At 40.3% G+C, this 16,098-nt stretch overlaps 1 protein-coding gene across 1 annotated transcript in view; it reads right to left on the bottom strand.

Moving 5' to 3' along the window:
- The window catches only part of Prdm5 (PR/SET domain 5), a 182,674-nt gene that overhangs the window by 42,284 nt on the left and 124,292 nt on the right, over positions 1–16,098 (bottom strand). The window contains exon 13 of the mRNA XM_052173854.1: positions 3,086–3,171. Within this exon, the coding sequence (XP_052029814.1) occupies positions 3,086–3,171 (86 nt within the window). The remainder of the gene's footprint in view (positions 1–3,085; positions 3,172–16,098) is intronic.

The raw sequence follows: 16,098 nt of genomic DNA, 5'->3' as shown, positions 1-16,098 counted from the left end.
ATTTGTGTGTAAAGAATATTTGTAGTTATCCAATGCTTTCATGGGATTTTAAAGCAAAGCTGCCTGTGACACCACATGCTTGGGATGAGAAACCAGAGGGCCCAAAGTGAAGAGCTAATGTGTGATTCTCTCTAAACTGGGTGCTTCTTTTCAGTCAGTGGATAGGATTTGCTTTCTTTCTGCTCTCAGTGCTTGGGAACTCTTGGCATGCATGGTGCTGCTTCCTGACATCACTCAGAGTGCCTTTTTTAAACTCTAAAAAAAGTGACCACATTTAGTGTCTTTATAATTTGTTTAATTTGGTAATACATGGGAAAACTTATCAAAGTCCAAAAGTTTAAAAAAAATCTTTTAATTTAATTAATCCAGGAAACAGTGTGGTACTTGTTACACTCTGGCCAGGAGCTCCAAAGCTTCGGGCGCTTCCCTAGATGGCAGTGATGAAGGGGCATGGGTCACAGGGACATTAAGTTCACGAGTGGGAAACCTATAGGCAAATTCATAGTTCACAAGCTATGGTAGATGACTTAGGGCACACCTGTGGGCATGAGTCCCCAGCTCCTCCTCTGCCTGCCTCCTCTCTCTGGCTGCCATGGCATGGAAAGCCTTTCTTTTTTCCCTGTCCCCTTCCATGATGCTGTTGCTTTGCTTCAAGCTTGGTGTAGGCGACTCAACTAACCTTAGACAGAGACCTATGAGATCAGGAGTGGCACTGTGTCTTGCCTCTATTAAACTTAAATCATGTATCTCAAGTACTGCGTCCCTGTGATGGGAAGACAGGAAGGGCCCAGGAGGCAAGGGAGGAGCTTTTGAGGGCAGCCTTGCATGATGAATGCCTGTGCCTCGGTTTCTCACTTTTGCAAAAAGGATCATGGTTCTCAGCTTCTAGGAGGTGTAAATGAATCCAAGTTAATAAATCTGAAGGCCTGAAATCATCACTGAGATGTGTGACTTGGCATAGTTGGTCCAATCTGTATTTACTTGTACTTAACCATTAGTATTCTCAGTAATAATGTATATTTAAGTAAAGAAACAAGGCCACCAAATTAGACATTATTATTTTCTTGAGAGCAACCAAAACAGTATGCTTTTTCCCCTGTAGCAATTTACAGAACTTCTATGGTGTGGCCATTCTGTCTCCAATAATCAGTGAAACAATGCAGTGTGCACTGTGGTCATCAACACTTGTTTCTAATGTAGACCACCAGAATGCTTTTTGCCTAGATACTGGCATCTTTAATAAAAATACATTGTCATTTTATGGGTACTAACCTAAAAAGCAACTTTATTATTATTGTCATCATCATTGTCATCATTATTGCTATTGTCACTGTTATTATAATTATTATTACTATTAGTGTGTGTGTGTGTGTGTGTTCACATGAGTCCTGTAGCACATGTGTCCAAGTCGGAGAACAACTTGCTAAAGTCATTTTAAACTTACTTTCTTTCCTAGAGAAAGGAAGGCTTTATTTCATTATAGTCCAGCAAGGGAAACCAGTGCAAGAGCTTAATGCAGGAACCTGGAGGCAAGAATTAAATCCAAGATCTGGAACTGGCTGCACCAGGCTTGCTTGAGTACCTTCCTCAAACAGCTCAGGCCCTTATGTCTCGGGATGAATGTTCACAGGGCAATCAGCCCTCCTACATTAATCAACAACCAAGAAAGCACTTCACAGACATCATGACAGGCCAATCTAATGGAGGCGATTTCTCAATTGAAATTCTCTTCTTTGAAATATGCCTAGGTTTATGTCAAGTTGACAAAAACAAACCATCACATCAATTCCCTGAACATAACTTACTTTGTAAGCAATATCAAAAAACTGTTGTTAAATTTTTGCTTTTACAAAATTTTACAGTTTTCAACATGTGGATCCTGGGAATCCACCTCAAGTCATCTGTTTCCTCAGCAATGTGCCCATACCTGTGAGCCGTTTCACAAATCCTAGAATAATTCAACTGGTTCAGAACTGACTTAAGCCTCTTTATTAATGCTCACTGTGAAAATAAGTATCTTGAATGGTATGTATTTAAATTATATTATAATAAAGTATAAGACCTGTTTAATTATAGCTTACATTGTAGTTTATACTTATTGTTTCTCTCTGTGTCTCTCTGTGTCTCTGTCTCTGTCTCTGTCTCTCTCTCTCTCTCTCTCTCTCTCTCTCTCTCTCTCTCTCTCTCTCTCTTTTCCACTCCTTATACTAGACAATGTCTTAAGTGCAAGTGGGCATCCAAGTCCCTATGTAGCTAACAATGGACTTGGAATCCTTCCTCTCCAACTACCCCCTCCAGAGTTATAGGGTTGTTGGCACTTGTACCGGTCAGTGATCAGAGGAACCCATGTGAACATAGGACAGCTGGAACATAACACTTTTAAAACACATGAGCCGGAAGCTTGAATGTGGAAAAGGTATACCTAACAGAACAATGCAGTGAGGTGCAGTAACAGCTCAGACAGAAATGACACTTTGCATGTGGAACAACCAGGAAAGCATTCAGCCACACTCAGCATGGTCTCTACAAGAGACATTTTCTAGAACTAAAATATTGTCAGTCTGGAACCTTGCATTTTGACTCAAAGTCAAAAAGTCAGGACACTTTGGGGTGTGGGTTGTTTTCCATTGACTTTGCTTTTAAAAGTTGACCTTAAAATTTTACCCTATACATTGACATAACTTCAGTTATAGTACTTTTCTCATGTGATATTAAAGATGTTTCCTTTAGAATAGATATGTCTTCATTATGATCAATAGAAATGAGACAGAATACTTATTGTTTCTCTCTGTGTCTCTCTCTCTCTCTCTCTCTCTCTCTCTCTCTCTCTCTCTCTCTCTCTCTCTCTCTCTCTCTCTCTCTCTCTCTCTCTCTCTTCCACTCCTTATAATAGACAATGTCTTAAGTGCAAGCTGCCATACAAGTCCCTATGTAGCTAACAATGGACTTGGAATCCTTCCTCTCCAACCACCCCCTCCAGAGTTCTAGAGTTGTTGGCACTTGTACCGGACAGTGAGTAGAGGAACCCACGTGAACATAGGACAGCTGGCACATAACACTTTTAAAACACATGAACCTTACTTACCCTGGTGTGCGTACGAATGTGCATCTTCAGTCCGTCGTTTTTACTGAATCCTTTTTCACAGTATGGGCATTGATAGGGACGCTCACCTAGAAATAAAGAAAGTGTCCATATCAGAGAAATGTAACACAATAGGACATCTTCAGAGCCACTGCTCCTCACAAGGCTCACTGCTACAAAGATGGTACAGGCATAGTTGGGCAGGAGAAATCACCACAGTATAGGAAGAACACAGTAGAGGAAGCACATAAAAGTGTGTTTCCTCTAGCCAACTCGGCCAACAACCAGAAACCATCAAGTAGCCCAGGGGTTGCTGCATGTCCTTTGAATCCATGAATCCAATTAAATGCACTGATCATAAGATCTTGTAAAACTATTTGGCATCAGCTTGTTCTATGGCAATTCTCTGCATTATGAAGGTAATTTTTAATAACTTCACTTGTAAAAGTTTCATATAAATAAAATTGGATCATATCTCTGCATTTCAGAAAGAGCCAATAAAGCATGTTAAACAGAATCATTGGTATTTCAGCTACACAACAACCAATCCGCACTCTTTATATATAGTCAAATAGCTCTAAATTAAGCCTGTAATTTAGAAAATTGAAATAATGTTTTTGAAGACAAGGAAGACCATGCATGCATATACCCTTCTGCAAAAAACAAAACTTCTACTCAAAAATGATAAAATGTGTCAAAGCCTAACATTTAAGAAGAATTCAAGGCTGTACTCATCAAAGCATCATTATTTGCAATAATAACATGGATTTATTTTCTAAATCACGAGCTTTCTTTATTCTTGCTTGAACAATAGACAGACATGACAAACATTACAAGATGTTAGACACTTGCTACAGTCTAAGATCAGTAAAATGATGTTAAAAAAACATGTCCAAAGCAACTATAAAATTGTCTTTCTTTGCCATAGGGCCAGGGCTGTGTATAAGAGTCCTCCTCTTTTTTTGATTCAACTTGAGCATCCTATGTATTATTCCAATGGCCCCACTAGGGCAGCAACAATCTCTTTGCTGTTCAACTTCACCATTTTCCCAGAAGAGGCTCTACCCCATCTCTTGACTGCTTCTTGAGATGAGACTCAAGACTGACCTAACTTACCCTAGGAATGACCGTGTGCTGGAAGCTCCAGTGGAGTGGCATTTTCCATTTTAAGGGGATAACCTTAGGTATTTTAAGGGGATAACCTTAGGCATTTTAAGGGGATAACCTTAGGCATTTTACGGGGATAACCTTAGGCATTTTACGGGGATAACCTTAGGCATTGTTTAAATTACAACCTCAGAATGAGAGGATCAAAGTAAGAATCAAAGTCTGGTTTGATTGGTACCACAAAATGGCTGCAACCATCTATAAGGAAAATAAAATATAAACAGCAGTATCAGTCAAAGCACGAACAAGTATCTTTAAAGAACCTTCTAAGTTTCCCAACCATTGTAAGAGAAATAAAGCTTTTACACTAGCCAGTACACCTAGAATACATGAAATAATAATTATGACTGTAAAACATTTGGCTTTTCATGGCAGAATTATAATCATGTTGATTCAATCAGGTCTTCGATTTACTTGGACTTGAGTTTTGTGCAGGGTAATAGATATGGATCTATTTGCATTCTTCAACATAAAACTAAACCTGATAGAAAAGTAAATGGAGAGTAGCCTTGAAGACAATGGCACAGGAGAAAACTTCCTGAACAGAAAACTAATAACACAGGCATTAAGATCAATAATTAAATGGGACCTCATGAAACTGAAAAGCTTCTGTAAGGCAAAGGACACTGTCAATAGGACAAAATGGCAGCCACCAGAATGGGAAAAGATTTTCACCAACTACAGATCTTAAAGAGGCCTAATTTCAGAAATACATAAAGAATTCAAGAAACTAGACATCAACAAACCAAATAATCCAATTTCAAAATGGAGTACAGATCTAAACAGGGAATTCTCACCAGAGGAATCTCAGAGGACCAAGAAGTACTTGAAAAAAAAGTTCAACATCCTTAACCATGAGGGAAATAAGAATCAAAATCACCCTGAGATTTCATCTAACACATGTCAGAATGGCTAAGATCAAAACATTAGTGACAAATCAAGCAGACAAGAATGTGTAACAAGGCGAACACTCCTCCATTAATGGTGGAAAAGAAAACTTGTCAAGCCACTTTGAAAATCAATAGGAAATTGGGAATCCATTTATCTTAAGATCCAGCTATACCACTCCTGAGCATATATGTCAAGGACATGTCATCCTACCATAAGGATACTTACTGTGTTCATAGCAGCTTTATTTAAAATAGCTAGAAATTGAAAACATCCTAGATATTCCTCAGCTGAAGAATAAATAAAGAATATATGGTACATTTACGCAGTGGATTATTATTACTCAGCTGTTAAAAATGCAGGCAAGTGGATAGAATGAGAAAAGAAATCATCTTGAGTGAGGAAACCCAGACCCAGAAAGACATGCATGGTATATACTCACTTATAAGTGGTTATAAAGTAAAGGATAATCATGCTACAATCCACAGATGCAGAGAGGCTAAGTAAAAAGGAGGGCCCAAGTGAGGATGCATTTATCTTCCTGGGAAGGGGAAATAGAATAGATATTGCATGTGGGCTGGGGGTGGGTAGGGATGCAGCAGGAGGGACCACATGGCAGGGAGAACAGAGGGAGAAGAGTACCGAAAAAGACATCTGGAATTTTGGAGCATTTGGGGAGTGAGGTAGAAACCTAAAGCAATGCAAACTCCCAGGAATTTATGAGGGTGGCGCTGGCTAAGTAATGAGGAATAACGGGCCTGAACTAGCCATCTCTGATAACCAAGCATGTCTCCCAGGGGAAGGACTGGAACACCAATGCAGCAATACCTTGGACCTACAATTCATCCTGCTTGTAAGATGTGCTTGGGTAAAGATAGAACAGAAATTGTGGGAGTGGCTAACCGGTGACTGGTCCAGCGTGAGACCCATACCAGAAGAGGGAGCAAACCTCTAACTTCATCTGAGGGGCCAAAGATCTAGGGTAGAATCAAACATGCCCCACCAAACCATTTAAAATGATATTCCGCTATATTCATAGACAGGAGCTAACATAATCATCAGCAGAGATGATCTGCCCAGCCACTGATGGCAACAGAGATGCACAGCCAAGCATTAGACGGAGCTCAGTGAATCCTGAGGAAGACAGAGAGGAAGGTTTAAAGGGGACCAAGGGGGCCAAGGATACCACAAGAAAACCCAAAAACTAACCTAGGATCATAGCAGCTCACAGAAACTGAACAACAATCAGGGACCATGCATGGGTCTGACCGAGGCTCTCTACATATATGTTATGGTTGTGTAGTTGGTGTTCTTGTGGAAATCCTAACAGTGGAAGTAGGCACTCTTTGATACTTTTCCCTGCTTTTGGAACTCTTTCTCCTACTTGGTTGCCTTCCCCAGCCTTAATAGTCTTAATGGAACTTGGCATGCCATGTTTGGTTGATATCCCTAAGACGGCTATCCTTTCCTGAAGACAAATAGAGGAGGAGTGGGCTGGGGGGGGGCTGGAATGGGAGGAGGAGGAGAGGAGGGAGGACAACTGTGGTCTGGATGTAATAATATATGAAAGAATAAAAAATTTAAAAAGATAACAATCATGTGCTTATCTTGCTTACCATATCTATTGAGCCTCTATCTCTCTATACCCATCTGTCTAACATCTGTATGTCTCACAAACAACTCAAATCTGCACCCATCACTCTAAATTTATGATCCCATCTTCTGTTCCCAGGTGCTTGGATTACAGTGTTCTGATTAGCTGTGAGGATTTATTCAGTTATCAAACAACAAACCCCCCATACATCTGTACTGTACAGCAAACCCTAAATAAACTGTTACTTACTCTTGCCATGAAAATGAACAAAAGTATATGTAGCTAGGTGATATCATAGGTTCATTTGGTTTATTTTGATATTTATTATTTTATTGTTCTTATTGCTATTATCATTGTATATCTCATAAGAACATGAATGACTTAAACATACACAACACATTTTATTGATAAGGAGAAATTTGAGAATTGTCCAGGATACCTCCTTTTACTCAGTTCTGCATAGATCTAGTCTCCAGTCATAAGAATGTGGCTTTCTGACTGCAGGAATGCTCCTGGAAAATGAGGACAGTAATAGTAGTGCACTGATTAGGATTTGCATTAGAGTCTGCAGCAGGACCGGGGGTGCAGCAGGCTCTGCCATTTATTGAGTTGGTAAGCACTTGATATAACCATCCACACCAGTATAAATGCTGTACTGGAGAAAACAGTATATACCTGCACTAGTGGGCATATTCTTGCAGAAGAAAACTTCAAAAGACTTCAGGTTCTTTCTCATAAAGTCTTACATGCAATGCGAAGGTTGTTGGTGGTTTTAACTTTTGTTTTTAAGATACTGTCACGATATGACCATAGAAGGTCTGGAACTTACATTATAGGCCAGTCTTGTCTCAAACTCATAGGCAATCCACCTGCCTCTTCCATGCGCTAGGATTATGGGCATGTATTACCATACCCAGCTAATAAGTAGATTCTGAAAAGTACATTTATTTCAATTATTTTACTTAACTAATACTAAAGAATGCTGAACTGTTTCCTTCATTTTTTTTTTTGCTAATTACTGAATTTATCAGCAAATCAAAATTACATGACAGATAAATGATAAAAACAAAAAGGTGAAGGGGAGAAAAGATGGCTTAGAGGTTAACATTACTTTAGCTCTTCCAGCAGGCTTTGATTTGATTCACAGCACCAGCATGGTGGTTCACAATCACCTGAAACTCCAGTTCCAGGTTATCTGAGATCCACTTCTGAATACCGCAGACACCAAGTATGCAATGATACATATACATACACATAATTTTTAATTCTAAATTTTTAAAGCAGCACACAGATATTTAATAATTTTTCTGGCAAACCATTGTGTACCTATTTCTCCTGAGTCAAAACATTCTCCCCTGGAGGGTGGACGAGGCTAACAAGACTCAGGAAGTGAACCAATCTCACAAGGCTCAGGAAGTCCCTTAGAATTACAGGACTCTCAATGTCCCTCCCCCAGCTCTAAGAGTTATATAATCAGTAACAGTTGTTGTGGAGAGACTATCCTGTCAGCTAAGATGCCTGTATATGATAAAGCAAGCTCTTATGTTGAAACTTTAATGAATTTGACCCATGTCCTAGAGTGAAGTTTACCTTTGAGTCCTTAAGGTAACCCCCTAACACATCTTCCTAAAAGAAAGCCCAATATGCTCACTGACTCAAATCACTCATTCATTCATTAGGTGGAACTAATGAATGAATCTTTGGGCTGATGTCAGTGTCCTGCTTGAGGTAGACAGATACCTATTCATATCTCTACGGGAGAATTATCACAAATTTGTGCTAAAGAAATATCAAAAGAAATGAAGATGACCCGAAGTTATATTGTCTCAGGAAGAGGTACTGAAACTTGCTACCAAGAATGATCCATTGTGAGTGGGAAGTATCCTAAAGGGCAATTGTGACATGGCTACCTTTCCTCACATTCAATGGAAATGTGTGCCTCTTTATCATAGGGCAGTTACGTGTTATTTGTCAAGGGCACTAAGAAATGCAATTAAATCCAAGCCCTGTGAAAGCAGAGGACCACTGCAGGGGATAATAGGTCAGCTATCTCCATCTACATGGTGTGGCTAGCATGCTTCTTTAACAGGTAGAGATTTTTTCATGAGGATAGACAAATCTCTCAAATGGCAGATGGACTAGAAAAAGATATCATCATTCTCAATAGTAGGACATCTGGGGTAGGATTTTAAACAGGCTGTAGTGACTACTGAGTGGCCTTTTCTGTATAGAAATACTCGTACAGAAAAGGACATGCTGATTATATCCTCTGCGTTAGCTTCTGAGAGCAGGAAAAGTACAAACCGGTGCAGATGAGACAGCCGTGTTACCTGGACTTTAATCTACAGCCAGCAGAATAGAACTGATGTGCTCAAACCCATTTTTGAGATTCTCAGACTGGACAGGGTTGTGCAAACGAAGATGACAGAAGTGCTGGAAGACACAGGTCCATACCCATTAAAGAGAAGAAGGGAAAACCATGATTCAACATGGAGACAGGGTCTATAAAAATGGTCCAATACAAGAAACTATTATAACTGAGAAATACTCAGCATCTGATCTGCTTGAATCAGAGAAGACTAAGAAATAAGAGACCAAGTTTGTGATGCTGTGGAGCAAATGGACAGAGGAGTCCAAGAGTGTCATGGAAATGGAGAAGCTAAACAACACAACTACCATTTTCTCATTGAAAAAAAAAAGTTGCATAAACTGGGGCAATGTGAGGGGAATTGAACTTTGAGCTGCTGACTACCAGGGACAAGAATTGAACAGAGGAAGGATGAGTATTACTGAGGTAAGAGAGAATGGGAGACTTAGGCTGATAGCCAGCTCACTGAATCAGATATGGCGATGCATACACATGAGTTAAGGAGGTTGAGGACTGGAGAGGTGGCTCAGCAACTAAGAGCACTTACTCTCCTTATAGAGGACCCAGGTTCAAATCTCAGCACCTACATGGTGGCTCATGGTGGTTCTTAACTCCATTTCCAGGGTATACTACGTTTTCTAACCTCCATGAGCATCAGGAACATACACAGTGTGTATACATATATGCAGGCAGAATGTTCATATACTTAAACAAAACTAATTGTAAGAGACTGACTACTTCAGCAGGGACCCTGGGACAGGTACAAGGCCGTTGCTGGCTACACTGAGAACCATGGTGAGGCATAGTTTATGATGCAGAGGAGACTCTGGCAGAGCTACAAGATTAAAGCAGCATGCATGTGAAGTGCTAAAGTAATCAAGGGCGGGAAGAAGAGCAAGGCAAAGGAGCAGGTCCCCCACCCCGGGTCCCTTGAAGACTGATGTGGTAATATCTGCATCAGCTCAGCATTCCTAGGGTAAAAATACTCAATATCGAAATGCTGTGCTGTCAACTTTTGGGAAGCTTTGTGGCCTACGTTTATAGAAGTCAGAAATAACAAAGTGGTATAGGGGAAATAAGTTAAGCTAGTCCTCGGGGCTGGCAATTATGCCCCCCAGAGCAGGCCATGGGCTTTTTCTTCACTCAAAAAAAAAAGTATACTAGGGGTAGAGATTGTCCACCAAGCTGCAAACACCTTCAAAAGCCAGCTGCAGTTAATGGAGCAACTGGGGCGTGGAGTTTGTCAGAATCAGAGATCTGGCTCAGCAGCAAGTGTGCCACACCACAGCAGCAAGTAGGTCCTGACTCCTGCTTGGGTCAAAGTAAGCCAAACGCCCTAATCCAGTCCCAACAAGATCGCAGGGAAGGAGAGATGTACAGTGGCCTTAGAAGTGGGAGCAGAGGTGAAGGGTCATCAGGAGGAGCAGGAGGAGCAGGGGGAGCAGGAGGAGCAGGGGGAGCAGGGGGAGCAGGGGGAGCAGAAGGAGCAGGGGGAGCAGGAGGAGCAGGAGGAGCAGGAGGAGCAGGAGGAGCAGGAGGAGCAGGAGGAGCAGGAGGAGCGGGGGCAGCAGGGGGAGCAGGGGGAGCAGGAGGAGCAGAAGGAGCAGGAGGAGCAGGGGGAGCAGGGGGAGCAGGGGGAGCAGGAGGAGCAGGGGGAGCAGGAGGAGTGGGGGAGCAGGGGGAGCGGGGGAGCAGGGGGAGCAGGGGGAGCAGGAGGAGCAGAAGGAGCAGGAGGAGCAGGGGGAGCAGGAGGAGCAGGGAAGCAGGGGGAGCAGGAGGAGCAGAAGGAGCAGGGGGAGCAGGGGGAGCAGGAGGAGCAGGAGGAGCAGAGGGAGCAGGGGGAACAAGAGCAGGAGCAGCAGCGTAGCAGCAGCAGCAGCTCAAAGGAGGAAGCTGATAACTGCTGGAAAATGACCGAGGATTACAGAGGATAATGATATCGCTTATCCATACTAGTCTATACAAACTTATATAGTGTATATATATACAAGAATGAAGAGATTTTTGAATAAGGTAAGATTAAATCATTTCCTGAAGTACATTTTAATGATTTCAAATTCTGTAGTTGGTCACTTAGAATAGCTAAAAAGAAAAATCTTTGTCAAATTTCATAATTCATGAGTATTTAAGAAGATGATAAGGGAGCACACAAATAAATTCCAACCTAAAGCAGCGAAGTCAGAGTCATTTGTTTTCAAAACAACTGAAATAGGATTGAACTAACTAAGTAAAGTAAGACATAAATATTCTTGGGCTACGCAATTTTACCTTTTGTTTGGATTTTTAAAATAAAAATAGTTTTTGGAGATGGAAACACTTTCTATGTGAAAAATGAACCTTTCAAGGTATGAAAGGTTCTGGGGGAAAAAATCACCCCTGAGGTGGTTCCACATGGGTGAGTTTGGAATCTGTGTGCTACATCACAGCTCGAGAAGAACTTTACACTCATCTTTCACAGAGATCGACACATGGCATCATTTTACTTTTGAAGATGAAGGAAATGGTTATAAAACACACACTGAATCATTCTCAAAGAGTGTCAAAAATATATAATGCTTCCAAAATTTTATATATATATATATATATAAAATTTTGGAAGCATTACCTGATCATTTTTTCAACTCTAGCATTTAATCTGTTATATTTATGGAATATCTAATAAATTAGAAGACAGAGCTGAGAGATGAAATGCTATCCTGACAAGTTGGAGCTGCTGGAGTTCATTCTTGACCCCTTCCTGGGAATTGGAAAACTTTTTTATCCTTCATCCAAGAGTCACGAAACCCCACTGACCTTGCTGAGCCCACCTTGTTAATCTTAGAATGCCCATTAATCAAGTTTGCTAGAATGTTTCCTCTACCAAGTCAAAGGACACATCTGAAGGAAAGACAGTGAGATCCTGTGACATTTATTCCTTGGTTGGTTACAAAGAAATTGTTACTAAAATGTTAAAGCCAAAAATGTCCTTGAGCACATAAAAGATGTGTGCCACATGAATAAAGCCAAACAGTTCTTTGTTATAAACAAAACAAAACTCCTGCACTTTCTTCCTTAGAAGATGTGTATTGTTTTACAGAATCTTCTAGAAGCTGAATCATTTGTGTTAATGAAGCAAGTGGGATTCACTGGAAAATAGGGAGAAGAAAGATGCATGAACTCACTATCTTTCCACTCAGAAGTAGTAATAAATAGTAAAGGGGTGGAACAAAACCTCAAAGCTACTGACTTACAAACCAACAATGGCATTACAAGGAGGTAGGAAGTGTAAGATAAAAAAGACAAGGAGGGGGAGAAGGTGGGAGGGAAGGAGGGAAGGTGGGAAGGAGGGAAGGAGGAGGAGGAGGCGGAGGAAAGGAGCTAAAGAATGAGGTTAACTATAATTAGGTGGGGAGAAGGCGTGACTATTTCCATACAGTGTGTCTAGACCTCTCCAACCTTCTATATAAACGGCCCGTCACTGTGGTTGGCCTGGAGGGAACAAGATGTCCTAATGCAGTCCTGGCATGAGTGCTACAGTAGCTCAGGGACTGCTTCACAACAGAAGTGCCAAAGTCTGAAATGTTCTGAGCTGTCAGAGTTCCACACGATTACAGTGAGGGGCAATGAATGTATAGTAGTGTTCCTGGTTGCTGACTTGGTTTTATTTCTAGAAAACAGCTATTGGCATGGAAATCATTAATCTTTTCACCTAGTAGATTTCCATTTTGAAAAATTTCTACCAGTTTTCTTTAAAATGTCTTTGATGAGCACCACAGCAGTGGTAGGGCGAAGGAGTAATTATATCTCAGGTGCCTACACACAGAGGACCTTTTACAAATAGTACCAGCAAGGAAGAATTATAAGCACATCACTTTGGAATGGTAAGAAACACAGATTTCATTTCTCCTATAAATCTGGATAACACCTCCCTGAGCCCTGAAACAGAGTACAGGAACTGCACAAAACAATATGGGGAATTGTTCTTGAGGGATGATTGTAAGAACGGCAGAGAAAGCATTAAAGAAATCAGCCTCCCTATGAGCTATGAAAAGAGAACACTGGGGTGTGCTCTCAGTGAGGATGGACACTTACAACACACATCAGCCTCTAGGACAATCATTTTCACCCAAATCAAGTGATGTAAGCAAATTAAATAAAACACAGGCATGGTATTGATATTATCTAATGATATAAAAATAGATAAAGCTCTGTGACAGTGTTGATCAAATATTGTTGCCTAAGATACTGCCAGTTTTCAGGGTGCCAGCTTAAAGAAGAAAGAGAAAAGAGGAAGGGGCGATGGAAATGAAACTTACATGATTGGTAGAGCACTGTAGTTGGTCCACCTAACTGAATCTCTGTAACTATTGCTAACTTGGTGGTAATTCATAACACTATGTACTAGATAAAGGTCATTCCATTATTCTCTCTTTCTCCTAGGCTATAGTAAATCTTGACTTAATAAGTGCTAATATGTGGACCTTAAAAATTAGGGTCTTGGGGTTGGAGAGACATTTCAGTGCTTAAGAGCACTTATTACATAATCATGAGAACTAGAGTTCACTTCCCAATGATCAAATAATAAGCTGACATCTTGTGAATCTTCTAACTCCAGCTCTGAGGAACCTGGTACTCTCTTCTAACCTCTGTAAATGCACAGACATGTATACTTGACCACACATGGGCATACCCTCAGACACAGACACAGACATGCAGTCACAGACACACAAACACACAAACACACACACACACATATGCACGCACACACTCACACATACACATAAAATTAGGGTCTTTAAAATTTTTTAAGGGACAATATAGATAAGACATTATTAATAAAGGTAGAAATGGAGTCAATCCCTGACTGGGCCCAAATCAATAAAGAATCACTTAGAAAATCAAAGCAGAATAAAATCCTTCTCAGCAGATAAGGTCATTTACTACCTACAAAGACATAAAAGACATGTTTAAGTTTCATGCATTTGTAATTTGTTCATTATTGCCTAATATCATCTATAATTATACATAGCTACTAGCTTTATAATATTTGAACACACATTTTAAACACAATGAATTTAATTCTTTAGAAAAGTATTAAGGAAGAAAGAAAAACAATGGCTAAACACCAGGTATAATCCAACAACAAAACAACAATCCTTTAATTCTAAGCTGATCACAGGTATTTACCAAAAAAAAAAAAAAAATCTTCCCAAGACAGTGATTTATTACCACATTCAAATAACAGTGTGCACACAAGCCAGGAGCAGAATGTTCAACATGGCCGCTATCTATTAACACAGAAAGTTAACTCTAGGCACATAATTAACCTCCTGGCCTAAAGCTTTAAAAAAAAACAAAAGAAACTCCTACGTGCTCTTTTCTAATTTATGAACTAATGGACTTTATGTCCCAGCCTGTGGGTTCCCTTGCTGAATGGGCGTCGGCTTTCACTGACCCGGAGAAGCTGTAAACTCACTGGAGAAAGTGCTCCCCTCTTCCTGCTGCCCTGCAGAGCATCATCTCTATGGCCCCCTCATAGGAAACTGGATAATAAATTACAGAGAAGCCCAACAAACACAGAGCTACATGCTACCCTTCACTTACAGGGAGTGTGCCCCTTCCATCACCCCAGGCCAACACTGTGTGACAGCAAACCCCATCTGTAGCCAATACATTCTCTGTAGCTTCAGTGACCGTGAATGGCTAAATAAAGATGACTTGGGAATGGAGGGGCCAAGAGGGTACCATTGAGTCGGAGCTCCCGTGAGTAAATGCCTACAGAAATATTAAACAACCACCTTTCCCATCTCACTGCCTGATCATGCTGTGCTAAACAACAGCCTTCACATGCATCCTCAGCTGGGTCTCTTGCCCAGTTTTTCAGTGGAGATAAAGATTTAGAGGGATGGCAGCTTTTTAAAGGGTCACAGACGAGCAATTAAATTGAACTTGAAGGCTCCTACCTCAATGACCCACACTCTGGGTATGAACCAGATATTAAATAAGATATTATACTTGATTTTGAAGTGGGAAAGGCTTTTCATACATGGAGTTGTTTGGCCACAGATGACACAACGCAGACCTGCACATTTCCAGTTAAGATCACTATTCTCAAACAACTGATATATATTAAGAAGAAAATATCACCAAATAGAACGTATGCTAAGTTCAAGACTAACAGTAAAGTAAATGGAACACCCGTGAGTATCAATATTCTCTACCATTCTTCTAATTAAAAAAAACAAAAAACTTTAATCTAAAACTTTAAAAAACTTTAAACTAAGCGGTCCTAGCCAGAGTCAGTCACGAGTTTGGGAATAGTTAGCGGAATATTTACTCCTCCTTCCCTTAACCTGTAACCTGTGGATACGGGTGAGCTGGATCTTGAACCATGTGTCCCGCGTTGTTCTAGAGCTAGTTCCCCACCAGCTACAGGACAAAGCGATGGGAATGACAATGAAGGGGAAGCAGAGCACAGAAAGCTCAGTGCTTCTTCCTGACCCTTGGCATATCTCTGAACAAAGAAGGTTCTTCTGTTTACTCAACAAATATGTCTAAGGTTTCATTTGTTTTCGTTTTCTTTCACAGGGAATGTTCTCAAGAGTACTTAAGTGAGATATCATCAGTTAGACATGATTTTAAGGTGGCAAGAACTTACAAACTCCTAAACAAACTACATTTTATAAGTATTTTTGGAGGTTTCCATGGTTTAATGTCAAGGAAGAATCAGCATTCTCAATTCAGGATTCAAACCACCTTTTTTAACTGAATTATCTTAACATTTGTTTAAAAGTCTTAATCAGGAATACAGCCTTTTAAAATGCATTTTGTTAAAGTTAACACAGAGAAATTTCATTTATGCTCAGAACGATGTCAAACTAAATCTTTATCAGCATTCAGCAAAGATGTTTACGGAGAACCCTAAGATACACCAAATTTTGGATTTTGATAAAATTGGAAGAAATGATATGAACTTTATTGTTTTGATAATTCTTGAAAACTGGTATAAATAAGCAGAAA

This window comes from Apodemus sylvaticus, chromosome 2 (assembly GCF_947179515.1).
Source record: "Apodemus sylvaticus chromosome 2, mApoSyl1.1, whole genome shotgun sequence".
In the NCBI taxonomy this organism is placed as follows: domain Eukaryota; kingdom Metazoa; phylum Chordata; class Mammalia; order Rodentia; family Muridae; genus Apodemus; species Apodemus sylvaticus.
This window is presented reverse-complemented; position numbering and strand designations above follow the sequence as displayed.